At 34.7% G+C, this 27,715-nt stretch overlaps 1 protein-coding gene across 4 annotated transcripts in view; it reads left to right on the top strand.

Moving 5' to 3' along the window:
- The window catches only part of KDM4C (lysine demethylase 4C), a 336,400-nt gene that overhangs the window by 189,987 nt on the left and 118,698 nt on the right, over window positions 1-27,715 (top strand). For all 4 annotated transcript variants that reach the window (XM_025051416.1, XM_015594513.2, XM_006918364.3 and 1 more), the window contains exons 12-15: window positions 1,288-1,396; window positions 16,425-16,606; window positions 18,194-18,407; window positions 20,296-20,372. In XM_025051416.1, coding sequence (XP_024907184.1) covers window positions 1,288-1,396; window positions 16,425-16,606; window positions 18,194-18,407; window positions 20,296-20,372 — 582 coding nt within the window. The remainder of the gene's footprint in view (window positions 1-1,287; window positions 1,397-16,424; window positions 16,607-18,193; window positions 18,408-20,295; window positions 20,373-27,715) is intronic.

Below are 27,715 nucleotides of genomic sequence, written 5' to 3'. Positions count from 1 at the left end.
AGTCCTCCTCCCCCAGAGACCTAAATGTATTGCTTCCTCATTGCACTCAAGATTCTACCTAAATGTCTCATCAGAAGGACTTTCTCTGATGACCCTGTATAAAATTAGCCCCCTTTCCATCTCTTTCCATTCTGTTGTCCTACTTTATTTTTTCTTTATTGCACATTTGATTAATAGTACCTAATAAATATTTACTTTTTACTTGTCTATTGTCTGTGCTCTTCCCCCTTTGTAATGCACACTCCTTGAAAGCAGAAATCTGGTGTAATTTTTCCTGCTCTATCTCAGCTTTTAAAACAGTGTGGCACATAAGTAAGACCTTAATAAATATTTTTTATTGTTGACTAAGTTATCATTTTCCATATTACTTTTTAGTTATTATAAACCACAGATAAATTTTATCTTTTCCTCATTCTTAGCTTTGATTAGAATGTTTTCACGTTTTCTCATAATCCTGTTTTGGTGTCAGATGCCATTGTAGTTTCTCTGTTTTCGCTACTGCTTCTACAGCTTACAGGAAAATTTCTGAGACTACTCTCTTTTCTAGTCAACCATTGATGCATACTTACTAGTTTTAAATTCTCTCTCTAGGAATCTTCTTTCCCTTTTTGGGGGGGCTTGAGTGGGCAAGAAAGCTTATAAGAGAGTTCTATCCGGAAGATGTCAGAGTATACATGACCTTTTCCTCTACCTTTGAAAGGTTGGGAGAGCCCAGGGCAAAATATTTTATATAAAATTAAAGTGGTTTAAAAATGACAGTAATTAACCACATTAAAAATCCTTTTGATTTCTCAGAGAAGTGGAGATTCATTTCTGAATGAAGTATATGGGCTCAATTTGGCAGTATGGTTTTCTGTGTGGCTAGAAAACAAAATAATGTGCCAAATAATCACATGTGACTAGCATAGAGGTGGCCAAATGCCACGGTTCTATATTGTTATGAATATAAAATCCTAAATTTAGATTAGTTTTAAGAACTTTAGAAAACTTACTAACTGCTGTTTATTGCAGGCCTGATAAGCCTACTCTGTACTACAGATAGAATTTTAATAGGAAGTGGAAGTAAGATGATTAACCTCTTGGTAAAATAACCAATAGAGTGGATTTCTATTTCTTTTGACTTAAAGGTTTAAATTTCTTTTAAAAAGAGCTAATTCCTCAGGAAGTAAAAAAGTACAAGAGTTCTTCATAATTAAATTGTCATAAATCATTGTGAACCATAGTTTTTTTTATTTAAAACAAGGCTTTAACTGTGGGTTCTGTAACCTATTTTTGTTCTGTAACCAGAGAATAGAGGGAGAAACTAAAACTGCCAAAAGTTGGCGCCATCCACTTAGCAAGCCTCCGGCAAGATCCCCAATGACTCTGGTGAAACAGCAGGCAACAAGTGATGAAGGTAAGCTTGTGACATTTTTCAGTATTTTTTCTGTGTATACTGTACAGTATTCAAAATTTATGGTCAGTTGTTCTAACAAACTTTTGTTGCTTTGTGGAGAGGTGATTTGAGCAAGTTGTAAATATAAACAACAGAGAGATCATAGGTAATAATTTATAGGCAAAAGAGATTTGGATTTTAGGGATAAATTACTTGCTATACATAATCTAGCCATGTTACTGATAAAAGTCTTCCCATTTTATGTGATGGAATAAAATTGGTCATTTCTGACATTTGTCTTAAGGTACCCCAGAAGTTTAGAATCACTTTAAAGGTGTCAAATAATGGAATTAATACGTTGTAGTTTTCTTTTCTTTGTCTTTAATCTTAGCTTGAATCCTTTAAATTTATTAACACCATTTTGAGTAAGAAACTACATGCAATGCTTTATTATCCTGTTGTACTTGCTGTGTGGCGAAGCACAGGTAGAGGGTGAGTGATAGCTGAGCTCTGAAGTAATAAAAGAACTCCTGAGGAGATTCAGAGAGAAATGACATCCAGATTGGAAGGGGAGAGCTAATGCTGTGCCTGTTTGGGGAAATATGGCAGGACTAGAGTGGAGGTAAGAGAAGTCAGCTGAGACGCAAGTTTGCTCAGACACACAAAGCTAGACTCTTACGGGCCTATACCCTTAGTTATGAGTGTACTAGAGAAAAACAAAAAACTGTAAGTGACCATAGGCACAGACAGAATCAGAAGACTTGCCACCTGGATTTGGGCTTGTGTGAGAAAAGGTAGGGTGACTTTCTCTTCTTGTCCTAGGACTGTCAGCAAATTGATACTTTGTTATTTTAAGTCAGAAATTTAAAGTAAAAGTGGGCCTGGCTGCTAAAGCTTCCAGGTCTTCTAGCAGAAGCAATTACAGATCTTTTGAATCCACTCTGAAAAAGAATCTGATTGACTAATGGACAGTAGACTCTGATTGGAGTTCTGGTTTTTTGTCCCTTATAAGTTTTTTGTCTTTGGGCAAGTCTTTTCTCAGGCTTTCGTTCCCTTTTGTGTAAACTGTGAGGACTGGTCATGAATGACCATTTTTAGCATTTCAGATGTGCTGAAATAGCAGGGTAATATGTCAAGCTCATCACTATTGGACCACATTTTTACTTTTAACTCTTCAAATATAATTTTATTATTTCTAGAATAATTATACAGAAAGATGGAAAGATGTAGATACCCATCTGTACTGTGTTCACCCAAGTACAGAGGTGATCCCACCTACAAGTTTGAAAATTGACAGGATTCAGATTAAAGCCCTGGTTATGGCTTTGATTTTCTCTAATCTGAACTGTCTGGATAACTCTTTATAATTCAGCAAGTGCAGTACCGTAATGAGCTGTTAAGCATCTCTTTGAAATTAAACACAGCTTAGACCCTGATCCCTATCTTTATAATGTCTGCATTCCTTAAGGGTTTGATTAGGAGAGTATTTCGGGCAATGTTATAGCAATTTATTTTTTGGACGCTCTGTCTATATTAATATTATAATTCATTTAGTAATGGATTAAATATTTAAATACAGAGATAAAGAGATAGAAATTGCTACTTTAATTAGAGATTATTCTTGGTGTTTGACCATTATTTAACTCATTTAACCTAGGTATTGAGTTATTTTAAAGAATAAAATGTATACATTTAAGTACAATTAAGTAAAGAAAACCTCAGGAACTCAAGTCGGACACAATTTGATTACTTTCCCAAATGATTTTCTCTGTTTCACTCATACTCCTTTTATTAAAATGCTCATGTTTATGGTACATTTGAATACTAAACTAGTCATGAGCATATTTTCCCAGGACTAGAACTACCCACTGATTTCAGTTTATCGAAGAGTTTTGTTTTCTTTTGGGATTGCCTGATATTTCTTGTGGTATTTTCTGAAATTTTCTCTGTGCCATTCAGTTACTGTAAGTGCTACTATGCAAGTGTAAGTGTACAAGCTGACTCTTGGGCACTTTGCAATTGCTCCTCTAACAAAAAGGCATTATTCAGAATTGGCCATTTCATTTTACCATTGGTAGGTAGGTGTTTTTGGGGAGAGTTATACCCCCCTTCCCTGGCATCATGCATCTCCCTCCTTTCCAAGAGTATTGGTATAGACTTCTCGGTCTTCATTTTATTTCATTTATTTCAAGGATTTGTTAAGTGGATATATGGACCAGATATAATAATGTCTTTTATTGATTCAAACTTTACAAATGATATTTTAAGTATTAAATAGAAATTTTATTTTAAATATTAAAAGCATCCATTTATTTGTTTTGCCAGATAGTAATGGGCACATGACTGTGTTTATGGTGAGCAACCTGAGACCTGCCTTCTAATCTCTCCTTGGTTGTTAAGGGCTATATGGCTATATGGCCTTGGAAAACTAAGTCATATAATCTGTCTAAGGCTCATCATATGTTTACTCATCTATATGATGAAGTGATTGGATTAGTGATCCTAAAATTTCATTCAAACTCTAAAGGTCTTTGATTCTGTGGAATATAATAGAAGAGGATAGTATGTAGTCAGTCTCTTTGCCCCAAGATAGCTTTTCATTGAAAAGCAAAATAGTGACATACAGAAGCATCATCAGTATTTCCCTTCTGTACAAACTTTTCTACTTTTGAAAAATAAATGCTGTTTTATTTTATGACTGTTGCATGTCATGCTCCAAATGTTATTAATTTTTACATAACGATCTCTTTGTTCCATAAGTTCTTATTAGCTTGAGGTAATATTATATGTTCATAATAAGCATAGTTATATTTGTCTGTTTAGGCAATAAAACAGCAACTTCAGCAGATTACAAAGTAGATTGGCTTGGAATGTTTGTTGATAGGTCATAGCCAATGTTTTCCTGCATTATGTGGACGTAAAACATTAGATGTTGATGGCTCTCAGATGTAATGGATATTTTATCTAGCACTCAGCTGTGTGATAACAGTAGAGCATTCTCAGTTTAGCTTGATTTCTGTCAGTAAATTCCATTGGGAGCCCCAATGGCGTTGACTTTTAGTGCATTATGGATAATAAAAATAAAAAACACCTTGCTCTTACTATGCTAGTGGCTTCGTAAGGGTTTGATTGAATTAGAGGGAAAAAATGTTGGCTTTTTAACTTATGTCATAAGGTTAGTTTCTGTACTTTTCGGAATCAATCTTTTGAAACTTTTCTAAACATGAATGTGCTGAAAGCATTGGGATTGTAAAATGAGAGTCAAGAATTTGATTCTTTTGAATTCCTGTGTGCATTGTTACTCCTAAAGTTTTGGAGAAAACATCTGAGGAATGGGTTTTGATGCTATGATTCCATGGTTCACTCCATTCTTTAGAAAAATAAATTACTGTATTAAGCTGAAATATATGAAATTGCTAATATTTGATTTTTTTAATCTACAAACACTGCAATTTCATACAGCTTAACTGAAATGTATTACTTAACAATTTCTCAAATTTGCCCCCTTTCTCTGGAAATAAATATGTCTTAACTCTATAGGCCTTTGAATTATCCCTTATTTCGTATCACATTTTCTGCATTTCTATTTCTACCTTTTGTTTGATTGTGAAACTAATGGTGAAGATCAAGAATAAGCGTGCGAAGTTTGCAGCATTTATGTAGATTTTAAAATTCATTTTATGATTTCCTAATGGTCTTTAATGTCTTTGTTTTGCCTCTGACTACTGAAAATTTAGTTCTGGGTTGGCAACATTCTATAGGTTGACATTTGGGCACTTTTCATTGTTTGAGGGGGCGGTTTAAGTGAATGTGCAGGCTCACAGATAGTGAGTGGTTAGGAAGTAGCTCATTTTATTATCATTTTAATTCTATAAAATGTTTCTTTTTCGGGGAGTCTTAGGTTCCCAGTCTTAGGAAAATGATGAGATGACTTTTATTTTTTAAAACATATCAAATAGTCTTCTAAATTCTGTAATGATGTTCCATTGTTTTACTGTTCATTTTTAATGTGGAAAAGTGCAGAGCTTTTTGTTGTGCTAAAAGAAAAAAGTAAAAACTTAAAGAGAGAATGTTTTCTGTAATACGTGAACATATCTGAGTATTACTCAAATATTTCCATTGTTAAGATCTTTTCTCGAGGGAAATATACTTCATAATGCCTTTAAGTGAGTTATGTAAGGATCTAGGGTAAGAATCTTCTTGGGAGAGAACAGTGAGTACAAAGTTCCCAAGGAGAGAGTGAGTGTGGCACGTTTGAAGAACAGCAAGAAAGAAGTACATCTGACAGGACCACGGGATGGCTTTGGATGTGGAACAACAGAATGAGCCTTTGCCACCTTGTCCTCTTCTTGTTTCTGTACATTTTCTGGAGTAATCCATGCCTTGTTTCCCCAGTAGTCGGTGTCATGGCTGCCCTGCGTGAAGTTCTTCACTATCTTCTTTGCAGCTGTATTGTGTGATCTGCCAGGTGGTATCCCTTTTAGTTTTTAGGTCAAAATGTCTAAGGATCCTATTCTCCTTTACATAGATAACTAGAGCTGACTTTTAGCTAAGGGGAGCTTCCCCCCCTCCCCCACCCCCCAGGTAAATTGCAACATGCTAGTGGTTCTTTGCTTAGAGATCTTGTTCAGCTATTGTTTGACTTTGTATTATAGATGCTGTTAATGAAATAGTTTAAGAAACTGGAAGTTTCTCCCTTGGGAAATTTTGAAGTTTTTGAAGGCAAGGGACTTTAATTTGTTATTTCCACCATCTGTCATATTGTGTAGAACACAGTGAGTTTCATATGCTCATTCTTTTACCTATCTTTGATTTGATGCTCAGAACAAGTTCCTTTTGGTGCCATGTTAACATTGAGTTTTCCAAAGATATGCTAGCTTTCTTTTATAAGTTTTCTTTTCTCCATCTCCACCAAGATATGAGAATTCACTATGCTGCTTTCTTCCCATTATTAACAATTGTTATTTACAGTTTTTTTTAATATAGATAGTGTTATCATTTTTACTTGTTGAGGAGACTGAAGCTCAGAGACATTAATTCAGTTGTCCAAGGTCATAAGGCTGGTAGTTGGTAGATAAAAGACTTTAAATTCTGATTCTTAAGTTTGTACTCTTTCTACTTTATTACTAGCAACCCCCAGGAATAGCCTTAGTACTGATAAAAGAAGCCTAAGTGAGCACATATAAATGTCTGATAAGAACCAGCTATCTTTGTTGATAGAGTAAATCACTTGCAGTATTCCTCATGTTGTCCACGTGTATTGTACGTATATGTTAGTGAAATATGAGCTAACGTTCTTTTAAAAGTGTAAACAACATCCATAATGCCAAAGTTCTTCATGAAACCCACCTTTCCAGAGGTACCATAAGTATCAGGGCATTTTTGTGTTATGGGAATTTTGTAGGAGTGTGTTTTGGAATGTTTCTGTTTAAAATAGTTTATTTAGTGAGTTGGAATGTATCTTTTTGAAATGTTTTTGACATCTTCATTATTGTGAAGTTATGCATGAAGAATAAAACTACGGCCATTTAATTTCTTAAGTGTTTTAGACCTCAAACAATGGACTTCTCTGTTATCCATTATTACATTAGCATTTTAGGGGTACTGTAATGCAGAATTTAATTTTTTCTTAATGTTATCACTTCCAAGTAATATACTTAAAAAATCTTATAATTTTTTCTCTTTTGCACTTAACTTTTTTTCTTTTTTGTACTTTTGAACACACCTTTACAAACCTTTGAAATTCAGGTTTCATAAAATCGTTAAAATACAGTTTGCATACTGATTATATAATAGTTTGTATGGGAACAGTAACATTCTCAATTTTGAATTTCTTTACTCTTTTGAGTAACTCATTCTTGTCCTCCCTCCCCTGCTAGTCTTCCATTCCCCTCTTCCTTTAGGACATTTGAAACCATATATATAATGCCTCCCAGGGCTGAGATTTTGCTCAAGTACCTAAAAGATAACAGATGCTGCTGTGCTCTTCATAGCAGAGAATAGTGCTATACCAGCCAAAACACATCAGTGGAACGTAACCTCAGTAGTGAAATCCTTGTGGTGATTGGTAAAGGGAAATTGTACTGTAGTAGAGTCAATGGCTTTTCCCATCTGCCAGGTTTCATTAGGAAGTCCTGGCAGCAGTCCTTCCACAAGGGCCCACATGTTTTTCTGTTGAGAAATCCACTTATATTTAGTGAGTAAAATTTGTTCAAAAAGACTTTACTGAGGAGTGAATAAGTCTGACATATGTCTGCTTTTAAACAAAGGTTTCTACCAGTTCATAGGACCTACCTAATAGTATTCTGACCACAGAATTTCTTTTTAGCTTTAAAGATTATATATATTTACAATTATAAAAAGTTACAACCCCCCGTTCTTTATTCTAGACTTTTAAATATATTTTTTATAGAATTGTCATCATTTGTCTATATACAGTTTTGTGTCCTGATTTTTCATCTATTAAGATAATATTCATATTCATTTAATAGGTTGTGTTATAATGGATATATTTATGTTCTATTATATTTCATTGGTATTCTTTAAAAGCAACCTTTCTAATGCTGGTATAATATGGCCATTTTATAACTTACTTATATATTTTTAAATGGGCACTTTTGGGAGATACTTTTGTAGAGGACATTAATCTTTTTTATTATCATAAATAATATTTAGTGTTATTTTTGAAGGTGAGAATAAAGGCTTTTCTCTGAAAGGATAAATCTTTTGATAGAAATGTTTATAATTTAGGAGATAACTGGATGCCTGTCTAGATTGGCTCTTCTTGTTCCAATTTGTCTTGTCATGTTCAAAGTTTAGTATTTAGGGTATGCATTTTAAGTAATTTTCTACATGATCTTTGCAAAGATTATGGTGGAGACCCAAAAGGAAGTTCGGGGGTGCAAAACAATAGTTTTCTTCCCACCTTTTAAAATTCTTCTGGCCGGGCTAATAAATTAACATGAGGCAGATTAACAAATAAATAACCAAATTTAATATGTATATACACATGGGAGTTTCATAAGAATATGAGACCCAATGACAAGTTGGGAAGTTGAGGCTCATATGACATTTTGAGCTAAAGAGAAAGGATTGTGGTTTGGAACTTAAAAGAGCAGGAAGGCAGTTCACGTGGAGATAGAAGCAAATATTTGGTAAATATTGTTTGCTGGCCCATCTTTAACAATGGGACACAAAGAGGACTTCGATCAAAAGGGCCTTGCTAGATTCCTTCCTGTCTATCACATACTTGTTCATATTAAACTATAGTTATCTAGGATGATGTCTCCCTTTCTGGAGCAGATCCTCTATCTAAATTTCTTTTGGAGGAGTTAAGGGGAAGGTTAAAGATTTTCCCTGAGCTTTTCATTTCTAAAAATAACCAGCATTCCAAAAGACGTATTTTGGGATAGCATACTCTGCTTTTCTTCAGAAGGAACCATCATCTGTTGAATCCCTAGGTCTTACATAGAGATGAGTAGCAGCTTTGTGGCTGGTATTACATATAACCTGTTGGAAACCTCTGTAATTTAAATAATCTTATATTCATTTTGCAGATGAAGAACTGAGGTTTAGAATTATAACCAAACTTTAAGACAGCACAGATTACATGAATAAAACACTATTTGAATTTATTCTAATAGAGTTGGATCAGAGCTCTATTCCTATAGCTATGCTGTGTCAGAGTAGTTGAATAACCATTGTTCTGGAGCACAAAGTCAGGGCCTTTACCTAATTTATTACATTAACTATATGATATTAATCTTAGATTGGTCATAGATTTAATCTTATGATTATTTGAACTAATATTTTAAAATACTTTTAAATTTTACTTATGTAGGTTTTAAAAACCTATACACATTTTTTATGTGAAAAGCAGTATAAATTGCTTTATATAGAAAGCAACCAAAATAAATACTTAATCATTAAAATAAAAAAATGTATATCTATAATAATCCCTAAGATCCCTTCTTAATGGAGCCACCACTACATCTTGGGAAGTTTTATTAATTTGAGGGAAAACATTGCTCTCCAAGTAATGAGGTATACAGTATACCTCAAATGAGTGTAAGTAATAATCTTAAGAAGATTTTGTGAACATCTTAAGATTCTCAAGTGAATTGCAGCAAGCCTGACTTTATTTTCAGAACCTGAAGTTTTAGGATTCCTTGAGCTCCCAACTTTCTATGGGCTTCCTTTTCTTCCTCCTTAAATACTCTGTAGGATTGAGTCTCTCATGCAACCTTTGTGGCTGCAGCGGAGACATTGAGTCAGTGTCACATGTGCTACTGACTCTCAGATTATATAATATTAGGTATTAACAAGACACATTTCTAGTTATCTCTTGAGACTGGATTCAGTCTTTTGAAAAACAGAGTTGTTTATGGTTTCAAGGAGAAGGTGGGTACTACAAGTGAGAATACTTTGTCAGGAAACGTGTGGGTTATTTTCCCCAAATCAACCAGTTCTTCAACTCTCCAGACAACCACTTGGGTACCCTACAAATTAACTCATTTCTGACACTAACATCTTGGAGCTAGCAATGCCCCCACAGGTTAAGGACTCAGTTCCATAAGATGCCACCGCTCCAGACACCAATTGCAAGTCCTTACTCCTGACCTATGGGCTATAAAGTCGTGGAAGTTCCTACAACTCCCTTATCAAGTTAGATAATTTGCTAGAATGGCTCACAGAACTCAGGAAAAAACTACTTACATTTACTGGTTTACAAATCAAAAAGAAGGGATGTACAGGACAAGGTATGGGTTGGCGAGGTGTGTGCAGAACTTTCATACCTTCTCCATGATCCTTATCCTCCTAGCACCTTGATGTATTCACTAGTCTTAAAACCCTCTGAACCCTGTGTTTGATTAAATCATTGTCTATTGGCAATTAACTCAGTCCACAGCCCCACTCCCCTCCCCTGAAGGTGGGCTGAGGCGCTAACCCTTTAATCATGACTTCGTCTTTCTGATGACCAGCCCCCCCATCCTGGAGTTCTCTAGGGGGCCAAGCCACCAGTCATCTCATGAGCATTAAAAAGATACTTATTAATTCTGAGATTCCAGTAGTCTTAGAAGCTCATGTTAGGAACTAGTATTTAAGTCCAAATATTTTAACCAATGATATTCCTCTCAATTATATCACTCAGGAAATTCCAAGAGTTTTAGAAGCTCTGTGCCAGGTACCAGGACAAATACCAAATATATCCTTCTTTTTATATTACAGTATCACAGTAAGTATGATTTGAGTAGTAAGCAGAGAGAGAGGATCATTTTAGAGATGCATATAAGACACATTGGGGAAGAATAGAAAGGAGTTGTAAGCAGGCTGCCTGTGAGGGACTACTTACTGTGATTTTTTTTTACAAGTAATTGCAGAGGCAGAAATTGTGGTCGGCCTATTAGTACCCAGCTGTCACATATATAAATCAAATATTGTTGATTTAACTCTTATTTCTTCTTGAGCACTATTCTGAGGTTCTATATACATATCTATTTTCACTATCTTTCTCCACTAGTTTTTATTTTTGCCAGAAATATTCAGAGTCAGAGGCACATTTTGGTTTCCTAGGTATAACTCAGAAAGAATATTTTTTAATACTACTAAAAACCAACAGTTTTATTGTATTATATGCATGATCCAGGAGCTTAGCGATTGGTCTATAGGCAAATTCTTTTAAAAAGTGAAACACTTATTGTTTGTTTTAGTGATATGACTACTGAAAAATTTCAAAGCAGCTGTTAGAGGTGCTGCTGGTATGGCTGCAGCATTTTCAACCGGTTAATTCTGTATTTTTATCCAAGATAGTATCTGTTTTGTCCATTCCCCCATCACAGCAGTGCTTGTTAGGGGTCTGGACATCCTTCATAGGAGGCTGCTTAAACCATTGCTTATTATGTTTCTTTATTCAGGACAAAATTCCTGGGAACATGATGTCTGGAATTGTGTTATGACTGACTTCTGTAAATTTAGTAGAACTGTGTAAATTGAAGGAACTGCTGTGTGTTTAGGCTCATGCTTTTCTTGATGTACTTTACTTGCTATAGAGTAATGGGAATGTTTTTATAAATATAACAGTCTAGGAGTCTAGATTTCTGCCACGAAATTAGAGGCTCACTAAGAAAAAAGAAAATTAAGTGCTTTTGGCATAGATTTCTTTTCAACTGTTGCTGACAAGCCTTATAGAACTTGATGAAAGAACCGAGAGGGAAGAAGGGTTTCCTGCAGTATTGACTTGTTTTCTTTCTGATTAAAGCATCACACAGATTGAGGAAAGCGGTTAATGGAATTCTTGCCTGTCTGTGAGAACATGGTCTACACCAGTTTTCTTAGGGCCATGTTGTTCAACAGTGACTCTGTAATACAAATACTTTTGGATGAAAATGTGTGTGTGTGTACACACACACAGAGTTATTCTCAAAATTTTTGGTCTTAGGACATCTTATACTTTTAAACGTTTTGAGGACCCCAGTGAGGTTTTTACAGTCTCATCATTTCCCTTCCCATTCCTTTTTCTCTTCTCTTCCTTTCCCTTGGGTTTACCTTATCAATACTTATTTGCTGGGAGTTAAAACACAGAAAAATTTAAATGTTTAATTTATATTAAAATAGCAATGATAAATGCGTAAACTGTTAAATTTATTTTCATAAAAAAATAACAATTTCCAGAAATCATAAAAAAATAGAAGAGTGACATTGTTTTACATTTTTGCAAAGGTCTTTAATGTTGAATTTCATAAAAATAATGGATTCTCTAGATATGCTTCTGCATTCAATGTGTTGCACTATGACGTTCTGGTTGAAGTATATGAAGAAAGTCCAGCTTCGTACTTGTTGTGTTGGGGAAAAGCATTTGTGCTATTAATACTGCCTTTGAACTATGACATATGGTCAGAATGGGTGTGGCATTTTAATAGCCTTTGCAGATAATTATGACTATTCTTCTTAGATACCATCAAAACTTGACAAATAATAGTTTTTTAAAGACTAGCTGCAATGTGGAATCTGAAATCATATCAATGAACTTTTTGACTATTGAATGAAAGATTCATTGGTGTATCTTGTACTTTGGTTCTTTTAGGCATACATAATTTTGTAGCATCATGCATTTGTAAGCAAAGATCTGAGTTATACAGATCTCTTTGTGTGATATTTAAAAATTATATTTCATATTATCACTATCAATCCCATCAGAAACAGCTTTAAATATGGGGAAGCTGTCAAGCTCACATTAGTGTATGTAAGTTTTCCAAAATTCTCATTTTGACTCATAAGCGTGAATATTTGTCAACAAATATTCTCAATAGTTTTTTATTAAAATGACAGGCTTTCTTTGTTCATCTTCATGAAAATTCCTGCAGGACACCCAAGTCTGAATCATTTGTCTATTAATCATTCTTTCAAGTAAAAATTATGTTCCGTAAAAAAGGCAGCTCATTTACTTGTGATTCAACTAATCACACAAATGCTTTTCCCCAAGACGATTAAACTTTAATGTACATCCCATTTTATCACAAATTTAATAAAATTGATAATTTTTTTGGCTTCATCAAAGCATTGTTAGACAAAAATGCCCCCCTTCCTTACCACACACAGTAAATACAAGGTAGTCCAGAATATAATGACTGTATTGTTGCCATTGCCTTGATTCAAGTTAAGGCCCCAGCACTTTTACTCTCTATTGCTTTTGTATCACTATTACAATTGTCAATAGGGTAACATAGACAGATAATATCTTCATGTTATGGAACTATTTTCGACCATGCACACCCTGAGAAATTGTGTGTGTTTCTCCTGGAGTCCACAGACCTTACTTTGAGAACTGCTGTTACACTGTTAGCTGTTTCTTTGTTCTTGTTGAGAATACATTTGGAAAGAAGGGAATTCTATACTAGTAATGTTTTCACAGATTTCCCGGACTTTGCTGCAGTCCACCAAGGGATCTTGCCTTTGCTTCGCTCTCTCTATTCTATAGCAAACTGTGGTATTCAGGATGAGACTCAGAGCTGTGCACAGTCTTCTGATTGTTGCTATGCTAGTATATAAGAAAAGACATAATTATAGTAATAAAAGTATTAGTATTCATTGAATGCCTACAGTGGCTATGTCTTCGTATGTTTAATAATATCTGCTCCTGCCTTCTTTTATGAGGATGTTGTGAGAACTAATTTGATATTTTAAAAATCTCAAAAATCTATAAAACAGTATGGTCTATTTTCATGGCACAACATGTTACAAAATACATCATGTTGTGAGGTAATTATATACAAATGAGATTATGGTGAAACATTTAGAGGTTCATTGGTCAACTGTAGTTGAATAAAGAGAGGAAGAGAGGAAATTCCTAGGCAGAATGATGTCTAATCATCAAAATATTTAAAATCTACAGTGGAAAGACATTTCCCCGCTTCTATATATTGGAAGATAGAAAGTGTATTTTTAAAAAGTGTATTTTTAAAAAGTGTATTTTTAAAAAGTATTTTTAAAAGTGAGTGAAGGCATACTAGAAAGGAACCAGGAACAGGAGTAGAAGAAGGTGTTAGAGGCTGAAAGGGAGGGAGAGTTTTAATTTGGAATTATGCCATAATGAGAATATTTAGATATCCTGAAGAGACTTTTTCGCTCAGAACATTCTTGGTTCTCTAGATGATTGAGAGTTGTAGTTACATAAATATCATAAATCTGGGAAAGGCAGTAGCCAGGGTTAGTCTATGCATGAACATTGTCATGGTTCAAGGGTAAGCAAGAGTTCTTGGAGATAGAGGAGGGATGACTAATTTGATGAGGACATTTCAGGAAATCAAAATATTTACCTTCAAAAATGTGCCAATATCTTTGACTTTTAAAGCTAAATTGAAATCTGAGTAGTCATCGTCATATACCTACAATTAAATGCAGTCTCTCTTTTTTCCTTTCATAAAATATTGTAGCATTGAATTGACAAACAGGTCAAATGAAAATAAGATGATGATTGGTTGGATTTTATATAATAATATATACATTTATATGTAATTTTAGAATTTACAAAGAACTTGAGCACTTTAGAGTTTAGTTTTACATTTACTATTTCATTTTCATATTAAAAAGAAAAAAATAATAACCCTGACGTAGATGAGAAAAGAATTCTCATCATGTGATAAAAGCAACAGTACTTCTGAATCAGCGGGTTTGAATTTAAAGCTTGGTCTCTGGACCGACAGCTCCCTGTACTTGGTGTGCTGCACAGTGTGCCTGCCATACTACTTTTAATTTACAGAATTACCTAGTTAACAGTGTTCAGTGCATACTCTGGCCTGGAGAGCATCCAAACAGAAGTCAAATGCTCTTTGGACCAGAAGAGACCTCACTTTGGGGAAGGACAGCTATAGACCAGGGTCCTCTACCAGGTCAGTGTTGAGAGGATTTGAGGACAAGTTCAAATTCCAGACTCTATCCTAGGTCAAGTCTTGCCATAGCCCTTGCCCACACCTCCTGCTCCAGTGTCAGGAATTGTTTTGTTCCTTTACTTCTTTTTCATTATCACTAGGCTTATAGAAATTAATTAATATCTCCTCCACCCCTAAAAGTATTTTCAGAACTGCTGACATTAACTTATGACCAACTAAAAAGATAAGGGCATCATATATCTGTGTGTTTCAATCTTTTATACTAAAGCAAGTGATATGATAAATTTATTGTACACCAATAAGTAGCGACAGCTACTCAAACCGAAGGAATTCTTTTTGTCTAGATCCCATTTTTAGAGAGATTAGCCTAAATGGTATTTCAGGTTCCTGGTTAACTTTTCACTCCATCTTTCATTTATCAAACCTCAGTCTTTACAGTCAGTATTCTGTTGTTTATTATTGGGGAACTGAGATGGAAACAATTTATGTTTAGAGTCAGATTATATCATTGCAAATACATATGGACAAAGGTTCTTATCTTTTGCTTTCACATACTATGCCTGGCTGAGTACTAAGCATTTTCCATTGTAAATAATTAATAATTAATAATAATAAAACCAGCACTAACATGGAAGCAAGTATGTTCCCTATTGCTTCAGTTGGCATTGGATGTCTTTTGAGTTATTTTCAGCCATATTCAGCCCTTCCTACTTTTTCACTGAGCAAATATATTTTGACTTTTTCTAAAACAGGTAAGTCAGCAATTCAAGGACTGGAGCACACTGGTTCACAGGAACACCCATGCTTGGGAGTTGAGGACATTGCTCCATAGTATTTATTCATAAGTCTGTGACAGCTACTGGTGAGGAATTTTAGAATGTTTCATAGCTCTAGATATTAAGTACTAGATGTAGGTGTGGTTGCTGCCACCTGCCCTGATATACTGTCCTCTACTCTTGGCATGAGGAATTTTTTCTCTTAACCTGTTATGTCTTCCTGTGTTTTTCTCCCTTCTATAAAATGGAATTTTTGTGGAGTAAATTTCTGCCCTTTTTATGTTAATAGATATACATGCTTAAAGAAATTTGACCCTCTGGAGGCATCACATTGAACAAATAAGATTTGTCATAGAGATTGTCTTTTATATCCATATAATGGCATTATATTGCTTGGCATGTGACAAATGTTCTATTAATGTTATTTTTTAATTCTTGACCCCAAAGTTTATTAAATGAAGTCCAATTAGTAAATTTTTATTGAATCGTGTACTATATTAGGTGAAGAAACTAAAAATACTCTTAAGGCAGTTACTGGGCTAGGAAATTCTCTGCTAGCTGGAAGATAATCTCACGTATATAAACTACTTTACCATGGAGGTTTATGGTAGCAGTAGACAGTTTAGTCATTCCTGGCAAGGAACGGGAGAAGGTGTCAAAAGGAGAGTGATTATCTGGCCATCAGATCTGATTTAGTCCTTGAAGATGAAGAGGATGAAAAGAAAACTTTTGTTCCACTTCTCTCAGAATGTATTTGAAAGATAAAATAGGTTTCCTATCTGACATTAATATCACAGACATTTTCGAATGTTTGCTTCTTTTATAACCAGGGTCGTGTTTCCCTGGGTCGCATGCTCACTGTGTTTTCATGCCCTGCCTCTTCAGAATTACCCGAGGTTCCATTGATTGAGGAGGAAGTAGAGGAAACGGAGTCTTGGGCAAAGCCTCTGGTCCACCTTTGGCAGACGAAGTCCCCAAACTTTGTGGCTGAGCAAGAGTATAATGCAGCCATGGCCAGAATAGAGCCACACTGTGCCATCTGTGCTCTCCTCATGCCATACTACAAGGTAATGAGGGTGGAGGGGTCACTCTCAAGGTTTCCTTTCGCTGCTGCATTTCCTGTATGTCTGTAAAAATAGGTGCATCGTTGTAAGGTAAATATTCACATTAAAAAGAAGACATTGATATTTATATAGCTAATGGCCATAATAGAGCAGCAAACAGAATTTCTAAGTGCTAGTTGAGAGACATTTCTCCAACAGTCAGTGTTTTATCCTTTTTGAATAAATGATTGGTTTATATTTTGGCATTGGTTTATTTGAGTCAAAAGCAATTCATGTCTTTCTACCTCTTTCACCAAGAAACACAAAACTTAAAGCTTAACAGTAGTAGAATCTTGCTGGAGAGAACTTAGACCTAGTTTCTGTTTCGTATTTGAAAATGTCACTCTCAATAATACAATGTCAGCTCTTGGACCATATGTAAAATGTCTCTTTTCCCACATGGAACATACAAAGACAGCAGGACTCAATTCAGACTAAATTGTCCAGTTCACTCTCATTAGCCAGCTGTGCATGATGCCAGCTATGCATGATGTTGTTTTCAATATCATCCTATATCTGTTATACTGGTAGCATTTTAGCTCACTGACGGCCATATTCTCCACCTCTAACACACAAAATGATCTATTTTAAGATACAATAAAGTATATTGATGTGAACATTGTGTTCTGGGTTATATTTTTACTAGTCAAATCAGTTCCATGAAAAGTAAACACTTTTCAGGTGTTTTAGAGCATGAAAATGTGTAATATGCCACATTTTTTGACATTTCTAAATAGAGGAAGTAGTTTACTTACTTGTCTTTGAATGTGGCCCTGGTGAGTGACAAACGATATTTTTCTTTTCCTTTTAATCATTTAACTTCTGTGTTTTCTTGGAAAAACTTAACTTTTTATTGATTCTTATTTCTCTATCAAAATCTTCCTGTATATTTCCCTAATTTAAAAAATTTTGCACTAAAATTATAAGATTTAGGGAAATTTTTTAATATAACATAATAAGATAGTTATTAAATAGTTTCAAATAAACACTAAACATTTTTCATATATTTTTGTGCGAGATGACAATTTTGTTTTGGACATTTTATTTTTTATTTAGTGACATTTACCAGATCTTTTTGTCTTGATGTTTTCAAACTTTGTGATGAGGCAAAAGCCTTCAAAAACTGTCTAAATACTGTTGCACAGATTAAAACTGAGGTCTTTAAAACACTCCTGGTATATCCAGGTAAAATTCTTCAATAAAAGAAACCAGGTCTGTTAACCTAGTTCAAATAAAGAAGCAAGGAAAAAAAATCATCAGGGAAATTGATGCTTCCATGAACTGTTAATGTAAGAACACAGTTTTAGTAGTTGAGCACTTTCTCATGCAAACATATGTACAGAATATCCTCTTGTTCCTAAGTTCAGCACATGGATAGGAGCCTTAGGAGGAGCATTGATAAAAAGCTAATAGTTGGGTTAAGGAGAACAAGAAGAACAAAAGCTGAAAGTTAATGGATAGAGCAGCTGTTAATAGATTTGAGTGATCAGAACAAATGATGAGTTCTTTTCCATGTTTTTCACTCACGTTGAATTAAATTGTATTTTTCAGCCAGATAGCAGCAATGAAGAAAATGATTCTAGATGGGAGACAAAATTAGACGAAGTGGTTCCTTCAGGAGGAAAGACTAAGCCCCTCATTCCAGAGATGTGTTTTATTTATAGCGAAGAAAATATAGAATATTCTCCACCTAATGCCTTCCTGGAAGAGGATGGAACAAGCCTTCTCATTTCCTGTGCAAAGTGCTGCGTACGGGTTCATGCAAGTAAATGAATCTCTCATTCATCAGTCTCTGGCTTTTCAGTACTTTTGTCTTTATTTCTCATCACCCCTTTGTAACCTGCCAGACCTATTACGTTGAACTACTGACATTTCTTAATGGTTTAGATCATTCTTTCTCACATTTCTTCTAATGAAAGTATGAGTAGGTATAATCATCTTTTTTTCCTCCAGTTTAATGCAGTATCAGTGGAAAGCAGATCTGGCTTTTTGTTTGTTTGTTTATTTGAGTTTCAGATGTGGGGTCACCCTGGGCTTCCTTTCACATGCTTGAATTTTATTTACTTTAAGATATAGTTTGTAAAAACTTAATTTTCATCTCTGATGGTAATTCGCGACTGTTTTCCTTTGTGACTTTTGAATAATTTCTTTGCTGATTTTGGAAATTGTTGAATTCAGTTATTAAGTTAAAGTTTTATTCTTTGTAAGAGTAGGGAGATCTCTATTGCTGTTTAAGGGAGAACAATATTTCACTTGTCTTCCCTTCAGGGCTGAGATGGTTAGCCTCCATACTTGTCTCAGTTTGGTATTTTTATGTAATTGGATAAGTGGTAAATACATTTTTAATTGGCCTGCCATGCAAATACTCTAAAATATTGTTGTGTAAAAGGAATCTATTATATATTATAACTCTATTCAAAAGCATTTTAATGTTCCACATCTTACCAAATCACATTTTGTTAACATATTTATGTAGGGTTTATCTCTTGCCAGTGTTGCATGAACAGTTTATAAAATAGACTTTACCATCTTTATTTACCCCAGAGTAATACCAATCTTATATTAGGGTTGAAATACCCTTGCTGTTTGTCATTTATTTATTAATTAGATACTATTCTCTTCCCTAGGAGATTTGATCATAATCTGCTTGAAATATAATTATAGCAACCTTATTGTATTTATATCAATTTGTAAATGACACATATATGTACATTCATCCTACATTATTATATGTATGTAAGACACAAAGCACCATTTCCCACAAAAAATTAGGGTTTTAATCTTGACTTCCAAATGCAATTTAACCATTATATTTTATAAACACGTGCTTGAACTGAACATTTTATGGTCTTGTTTAATTATGATAGTTTTTTGGGGGAGGTAATTATATATGTTATTTTCTCTTCCTATCTCAAATGTTATAGAAGTTTGATATTAAAAATTACTCATTTAAATCTTTTAAAACTCTCTTATTTCAAGAAGTCAGAGTAACACATTTGTTGGTACCATATAATTGCTACATGTATTTGCATTATCAGCTATCTCCTTACTTAGTTATTTTGAGGCAGGCATGTACGGAATAGACAAGTAGAAAAATTGAAGACATCTCTCATCACTAGCCATGAATTGTGCTTCCTTTGTCCCTATCATTGAAATTAAAGCTGGTTAAACAGAATTTTTGAACTGTAATTTTAAATTACATTAATTAAAAAAAATACTGTGTCAAAGTTTATTTATTGCTTTAAAACTTCCCTAAAGTTTGCTTCATGAATTGTAGCTTATTTTGAAATATGTTTTGCATGAATAAAATAGTACACCTGACAGGTTAGAAATTTTATTATTGCTCATTCAAGAATTATCATCGATAATTAATAATTCTTATTAATTATCAATAAGAATTATTATCATTCTCTCTGATACTTATTGTGAACATCAGCTACTATTAAGACCCACACTCTCATGTTTTCTGATATCTTATTAGCTATGAGGCATGAGAACCAAACTTATCTTTGAGACAGCTCTGCTTTTCTTTTGTTCTAAGAATCAAAAATTGTATGGCAGGCACTTCTGATTTTATTCTTTCAGTGTTAAGATATGTAATAGTGTTACGATGCAAAAGACCTAATTCATGAATCTATACCATTATTTTATAGGTTGTTATGGTATTCCTTCTCAAGAGATCTCTGATGGATGGTTATGTGCCCGGTGCAAAAGAAATGCATGGACAGCAGTAAGTGGCTTATTTTTGTATCTCTTAATCCTTCTTCTCAATCCTGTGGGCACATTTAGGAACCTATAGAGATTGCCAGTTTATCAGAGCAGGGCCAAAATATTGCCCTTTTTTGCGATTCTTGAAAATAAGTACTTGAAGTAACAGTCAAGGTGGAGATCTTCACTGATCCCTGAAGAAACCATGCTCATACATAAATCTTCAACTAGCATAAGATCTTTTCCCATTTATTCATTCCTACATTCATACTTCAACAAATTTGAGAGGCTCTACTCTGCGCTAGGCATTACTATAAACTTGAGACAGAACTTTCAACAATAAATGATCCCCAACTTGGGAGGACACAGATCCCTCTTTATCAAAATTGTTTTTTGTGGAGAGCCTGTTGAAACTTTAGCTTCTGTCCAAGCATTGATTCCCCTTCTTTAATGCACTATGTCACAAATTTTGTCACTTAATTATGTGCTACTTTAATTTTTCATAAAAAAAAATCCTCTTTCAAGAGATATCAGAACATTCTTGAAAGTGAGAACCTGTCAGATCTCAACACAGTATCCCTCACTCTTGATCTCAGAGCATATGTTCAGCTTCACGATTTAGATTGTAATAGTAGCAATTGTTTTATTCCTCAGTGATCGCTAATGACAATGAATTATACTTTCTTGCAAACAAAGTTAAAAAACTGAAGGGCAGTATAAGGAAAATGCCTTGCATGATGAAAATTTATGTCCTGATTATGTATGTTTAGCTTTCAGTGTTGAAATAAACATATGGTGACTAAATTAAAGGCGTCCATTGAGATGTTTTTCTGAACTTTTTTTTGCTGGCATTCACTTTGGCTAGTGAGGGGAAAATGGGTGAAAATGTGGACATCCTTCATAGTTCAAGTACACTGTTCTGTTTGATGGTAGAGGTTATATCTTTTCATTAGCAGGCCCAGAAAATATTTTTGTATCTCCCTTGGTATGATCGTTATATTAACAAAAACTATGTAGATGTAGAGCATCTGTAAATCTTCCAGGAAGTCTTGCTATAAAAAAATATATTCAACTCTTGTTTACCATGCAGGTCTTATTCCCATTGTAGGAGCCAAAGTAAAGCCTCGTAGGATCAGTTTGACTAGGGGTGTCCTCTCATTCACCCTGAGGTATAGATTTAGAGATTAGAGATATACTAATCCAGTTCACCAAAGCGTGAAGAGTTCTCTGTTCCGTCCACAGTTACTACTTGGCTCCTGTGCTCACACACTGAGCAGTCCTGTTATTTATCCAAGGTACCACTGCTCTTTGCATGGCAGAGGCAGGGCCAGGCCTAGGCTACCTACCCTGATTCTAAGGCTGCTTCTGATCGATTATGCTGTTTTCCTTTAGCATGTCTTAAGATGGAAATGCTTAGATTAATCACTCTCTGGAATTGATTGAAAGCATCTTTCTATTAATCTTAACCCCTCACACCCTCAGACTATACAATAAGCCTTTTGTATTTTAATACTGATACCATGTAAATCTCTTTCAATTTGCAATAGACGTAAAATTCTTGGATAAAACTTTACAATGACTTTTTAGACCCACTTAATTCCTTATTTCTAAGTGAAAATAATACAGATTCACAGTGAACCAGTTGTTTTTTCAGTTCATCCATTTCGAGTGAACTTTGTAAAGCTCTATTTCTCAATTTTTCTCCTGAGAAATAGTTGAATTGCAGTTTAAGCATTGCAGAGAAGTAACTGATAATACCGATATTTTGGCTTTAACATCCTTACTTTAGTGTGGCAGTGAGTGTTGCAATATTAATGTTTACTAAACACTTAAGTGTGATTCTTTGGATTTTGTGGCTGGAACGAGTGCACTTAAAAAGTATCCTTAGACCTGACTTCTTCATGAATCAACCTTACATTGTGAGTTTTAGGTTCCAGAGGAGGCTCTAAAGGAGGTTATGGAAATCTAACAGTGCCAGGGAAGTCAGATTATATGTGAATCAAATCACTTTTGACCTAAATTACTGTAGTTTGTGTCTAATCTGTTTATTAATATACATGGCAAAATGACTACAAGTTACTACTAATTAAAAATATAATGCTAATACTTTCACTGTAAAAACACAGAATTTATGTTGCTTTCTTTCATGTTTTTCCCCACTATTTTCTTTTTTATCTCTACATTGAAAACTTTTGTTTGAGCCTGGGCATTTCTGTGAAATACCTGAGCTACATACACTTCTGATTATGAAGGAAGAGGTTTGTTAGTGTCTGGTATGGGCTGGTAACCTAACCTAAATACTTTTATTCTAAAAATTAATAGCCCATGTGCTTAATACTATTTAGAGTGTTTAAGAGATAGTATGCTAATAAAAAATTGGAGAGTTTTCTATATCTTATGAAGAATTTATATATAGAATTCAGAAGAGTGAATAAATATAAGCAGATTAAAGAGGTTAGAAAGGAATATGGATAACATTTTCTCTTTTTAAAATTTAGAGATTTCGTATCTCTTTGGTGGGAGTTTCTTCCTAGGAAATTTGGTTGTTTATTCAGTGACTTTTTAGGGGGCGGGGACTGTGAGGATTTTAGTGCCATAAATGGGAGTGAAAACTGCATATGTAGACTGGTAACTTATGATGGAAAGTCACATCATACTCAGATTTATGACTTTGACAAGTCTTGAGTTGCCAGTTGTAATTTTTCATTGTTAGTATGAAAAATTCCAAAGAAAAATGCCATTGTGCTGTGTCTTACTAGGGATCTTTTTTATTACCTTAATTAATTTTGGGGGGAATGGACAGGGTACACACAGTAGCTCGCATACCTGAAATCTAAACGAAATCTAAATTAAAGGAAGATTTAAAAGCAACATAATGAGAAGTTTCAACTAGAGATGTATATCTAAGGTCTCTTCTGGCCCTAAAATCCCTTGATTCTCTGTTGCTTTGTATTTCCATTTTGCTTTAATTAGTTTTCCTTAAGAATTGGGGACCTTCAAGAAAATTAAATTTATTTATGTTCTTCTTAACCTCGTCAGAGATAATGAATAACAGAAAAGTATAGGACTAGAAGTGACACTGGTAATTATTGGTCAGATCAATGCAGTTTTTATGAGCTAAAGGAAACTTTAAAAAAAAAAAACAATGACCTCAGGGGTTTACTATAACTATATCTACCTGCTGTTTGGGAATGCATAGCAATAGGCATTATCCTCTAAAGTCCTTTTTGTTTCAATATATCCCATTCCAGTTAATTCAGGAGAATTCATTTGAATATTTTCATTTAAGAGTAATACAGTGTAAAAAAAAAAACCCAATTGTATATTATATTATTGGATGAATATTGGCATGCTATGAAAAAGTAGATTTTGTAATGAAAAATTTGAAAAAACACTTTATAGGCAAGTATTTTTATTCTGTCTAATGAAATGCATAAACTAGGTAACTGCGCATGGTTTCATTTAAGAGTAATACAGTGTACTTTGTAGAATAATAAAGTTATGTGTGTGTGTGTATACACATATATACGTGTGTGTGTGTGTGTGTGTGTGTGTGTATCTAGTTTTTTTCCCCAAATGGTTTTAAGAAATCAAAACCCAGGCAAGAAATAGGCTTTCACCTTGGCCATACATTTATTCATTGTGCTCTTTATTTTACTTATTTGTTTTTAAAAATAGAGTAACAAGTAGATACAAACAAGTTTTACTTCGATGATCATTTGGAATTAACATTTTCTTTCTTCTTAGAGCGGAATATGCAATTGTGATGATTAAAAACAAGCACTTTGGTGTCTATTTACTTATTCATTTTTTGCTGTTTGATTGTAAATAAATGGCATCTACAGCTTGGATAATGGTTGCCATTCATCCTTTCAAGGCTGCACATAGCTATTTTATTTGGCTTCTGAAAGAAAGTGAAATCTTTTCTTTGCATAAATCATAGTCATGAAGTTAAATTCTAGAAGTACCTGTGGTAGTGGACTTTACAAAATCCACCCCCCAGGATTGCTAAAGCTTGTGGACTAAGTTATTTGTTGAAACATATTTATCTGAATTCATGATCTTTGGAGTGTACCTTAGTCTTAACTCTCAATTTTTAAGTCTTGGGTAAATAGGATTAACTTCTTGGAAAGTTAGTAACTCTTGACATTTTTGGGAACTACAGAGCCCCAACCACCTCTATAACTCTCTATTTATTCTACCTAATAATGGAAGAAGGTACTCTGTTCGGGAGAGTCTTTGACTCCCACATTGCATTGAGGCTGGGTTTTATGGAGATGCATCTGATATGAGGCAACCCTAGCTACACTCAGTTGAATCTAAAGACATTATTTTTTCATCTCTCTCTCCAAATGAGGAGTTCTCATAGGATAGAGATTATTAAAGAAAATTTGTGTGGTTGAGGATTATGTTACCCTTCCTCCGTAATACAACCTTTTTATCTCCTCTCCAGCTCCCCAAATAAAAATAATGGTATCGATAATAGATGTTAGAAATTGCCAGTCATTTGGCTCTTGGAGGTCTTCTGTTACAAAAAGAGTAAAATTTCATTTTTTAACTTTTGACCCACAAACAGAATAATCATTGATTTAAATATAAACTAATATCAGGAGCAGGATTATAATTTTCCTAATTTCCATAAAATTTAATACTGACAAAGACTAAAGAATTCTTTATTTTAGAAATCTCATTTTACAGATAAGGAACATGGTGTTTGAGAGAGTAAGTCCTTTTCTCAGATCACTCCATTATATGGTAAGAAAGCTCGGATTCATGGCCCTACTCAGGCATCCAAATTCCCAGGCCCAGACTGTTTTCTCCTTTTCCTTCAGTTATTTATTTTTAGAGTGGGAAGAAGGCCAAACAACTGGCATAATTCTGAACAACATTTTTGAATGATTTTTGTTAGTTAACATTGAAAATGAAGCCAGTACTAATTTGTAGTGTAATTGGTTATCTACTTAATTTGGAATAATTAGCTTTATTCATATGTACTCTAGTTTCTGCCTAGAAGATGGTACCCAGAACTGGGTAATCTTCTGAATCCAATTTCCCAACTGACAACAGCATTGACATTTTTCTTTTACAAAGATCTCTGAAGTGGCTTTGTAGATAAGAGCCATTAATTTTTAGATCAAATTGGCTTATGGCCTTGAGAAGTTATGGTGGCACAGCCTCTCCTGTGATGTGTTTTATGCTGGGTTTTTTTTTTTTTTTTTAATTCCATGGAATACTGTCAAGCCCTAGTGATGAGAGGCTGACTTTGATCCTCATACATAGTAAAACTAGTAGAAAAAAGAAAGGCTCCATTCTTGTCAAAGACAGGGCATTCACAGGTGGGCTGTGGCTATTTATAGCCATGAGGTTGTGGATGCCATTGCTTCTCTCCATTGAGGTGTCCTGTAAGTCCCTAGCTGGGACCACTTTCTCCCATTTGAAATAATGCATTTGAGTTCAGAATTACCTCTTGCCTCCTGAGGAGGCAGATTATTCTGCACAGCTGCAGACTTAAACCTTGGCTCAAGATGGCCAGGATAGTAATAATTATTTTACTTTAACCAAACAGAACAGTACGTTTGAAGATATTAATTATCCTGAGAGCATAGCTATGATGTTGAGGCCTTTCTGTTAGGGAACTGCTTCCAGGCTAAAAAATCACAAATCGTTTTTTTCTGTTCTTCTCCCTTTTGCTCAAGAAACATCATCTCCCCCACCCCAACCCTTTTGGCAATGGAAAGAAAGAAAGAAAAGTCTACAAAGCTTATTGTAAGTGAAACTATATTCATAAATAGCTTCTTGATTGAGAACAAATGCCTCATTAATCTTAAGTACTTCAACCAGAGAGCACAAGTAAAGTCAGGAAGAATAATGACTGACATTTTGGGAGCATAACATACTGAACTATACACCAGGATGAGCGTGCCTGGAGGTCACTGGGCTACAAGGCATAGCTCCTTAGCAGTGAAGAAAGAGATTCTCTAGGAAGAATGGAGCGGGGAAAAGTATAGTGCAGATGTCTCTCATGAATGGCAAAAGTGGTCCACTGGCAGGATGAAGAAATCATATACTTTGCTATGTGTTATTGAAGGTCATGCTGGGAAGAAAGAATAAACCAGATGAGTTTTTATTTGAAAGTTGAATGTTTACAATTTTAACAAAGTGAGATGTACGTTCAACTTGAAGTACTTTGCTCAGGATCCTGGAAATACTATTATGTAAATACAGTAAGTTCTGTGTAGATTACCTCTGACCAGTCTTCACAGAGGTGCTTTTTCTTGCCATTAAGCATGTACCTGGCTTGCTACCAGACAAGTTGTCTGCAAACCTCAAATTAATTAAGCAATGCCATTAGAAAGATACATCCAGGGGGAAAAATCCAATTTGATACAAATACTTTCTATGACTTTCTATTCTTCTGTTATCTTCCTTCATATAAATGGTTGTATGATGATATTTAAATAATTAAAATTTAGTAAGAGTACCCCCCTCTACCAGATGTCCACTTCATAATCCCTGGAACCTGTGAGTATGTTATGTTGCATGAATAAGGGAATTATGGTAGCAGATGGCATTCAGGTTGCTAATCAGCTGAATTTATGAGTGGGAGATTATTTTGGTTACCTGGGTGTACTCAGTGCAGTCACAGAGTTCTTAAATGTGGAAGAGGTAGGCAGAAAAGGAGGTATGAGTGACGTGATACTTGACCTGCTGTTGTGGCTTTGAAAATGGAGGAACAGGGCCATTAGCCAAGACGTGGCGGCCTTGAAAAAGCTGGAGAGGGCAAAGAAGTGGGTTCTCCCTGAGAACCTCCAGAAAGGAATGACCTCGCTGACACCTTGATTTTAGCCCAATGAGACCCATTTTGAACTTGTGGCCCATTGAGCTATTTACATTTGTGTTGTTTAAAGCCATTAAGTTTGAGGTGATTTATTATTGCAGTAATAGAGAACTAATGCAATATTCAATAGAAAAACAGCCTTTTGAAAGGGTGATTAGTTTTCCACTAGGCTTGTTGCATTTTCAGTGCCATCTCTCAATTTAAGGCATTTTTTTCTGACGACCTTTTTCTGTCTTCCTATCCCACAGCCTCCAGCAATCCTTTAACTTCACCATGACGTATGATTCAGTAATGCTCCCACCATTTCAGTCTCTTCTTCCCCTCCTGTCCTTAACTTTTGTTTTCAGCTACTACATTTCCTTGCATACACTTTCAGCTTTGCTATTCTCCCTGGTGGAACTCGACCCTGGTAAATCCAACTATGTATACTATGTCCCTGCACCCTGTAGCTAAATGTGGTGTGTAGAAACATCCAATATGCAGATTGCTCTTGCTTTCAATTTGTAACTGTAGGTGAGTCCTCAGTG

The sequence above is a fragment of the Pteropus alecto genome, unplaced genomic scaffold (genome assembly GCF_000325575.1).
Source record: "Pteropus alecto unplaced genomic scaffold, ASM32557v1 scaffold95, whole genome shotgun sequence".
In the NCBI taxonomy this organism is placed as follows: Eukaryota; Metazoa; Chordata; class Mammalia; order Chiroptera; family Pteropodidae; genus Pteropus; species Pteropus alecto.
The sequence above is the reverse complement of the archived record's forward strand: the minus strand, read 5'-3'. Positions and strand labels throughout refer to the sequence as shown.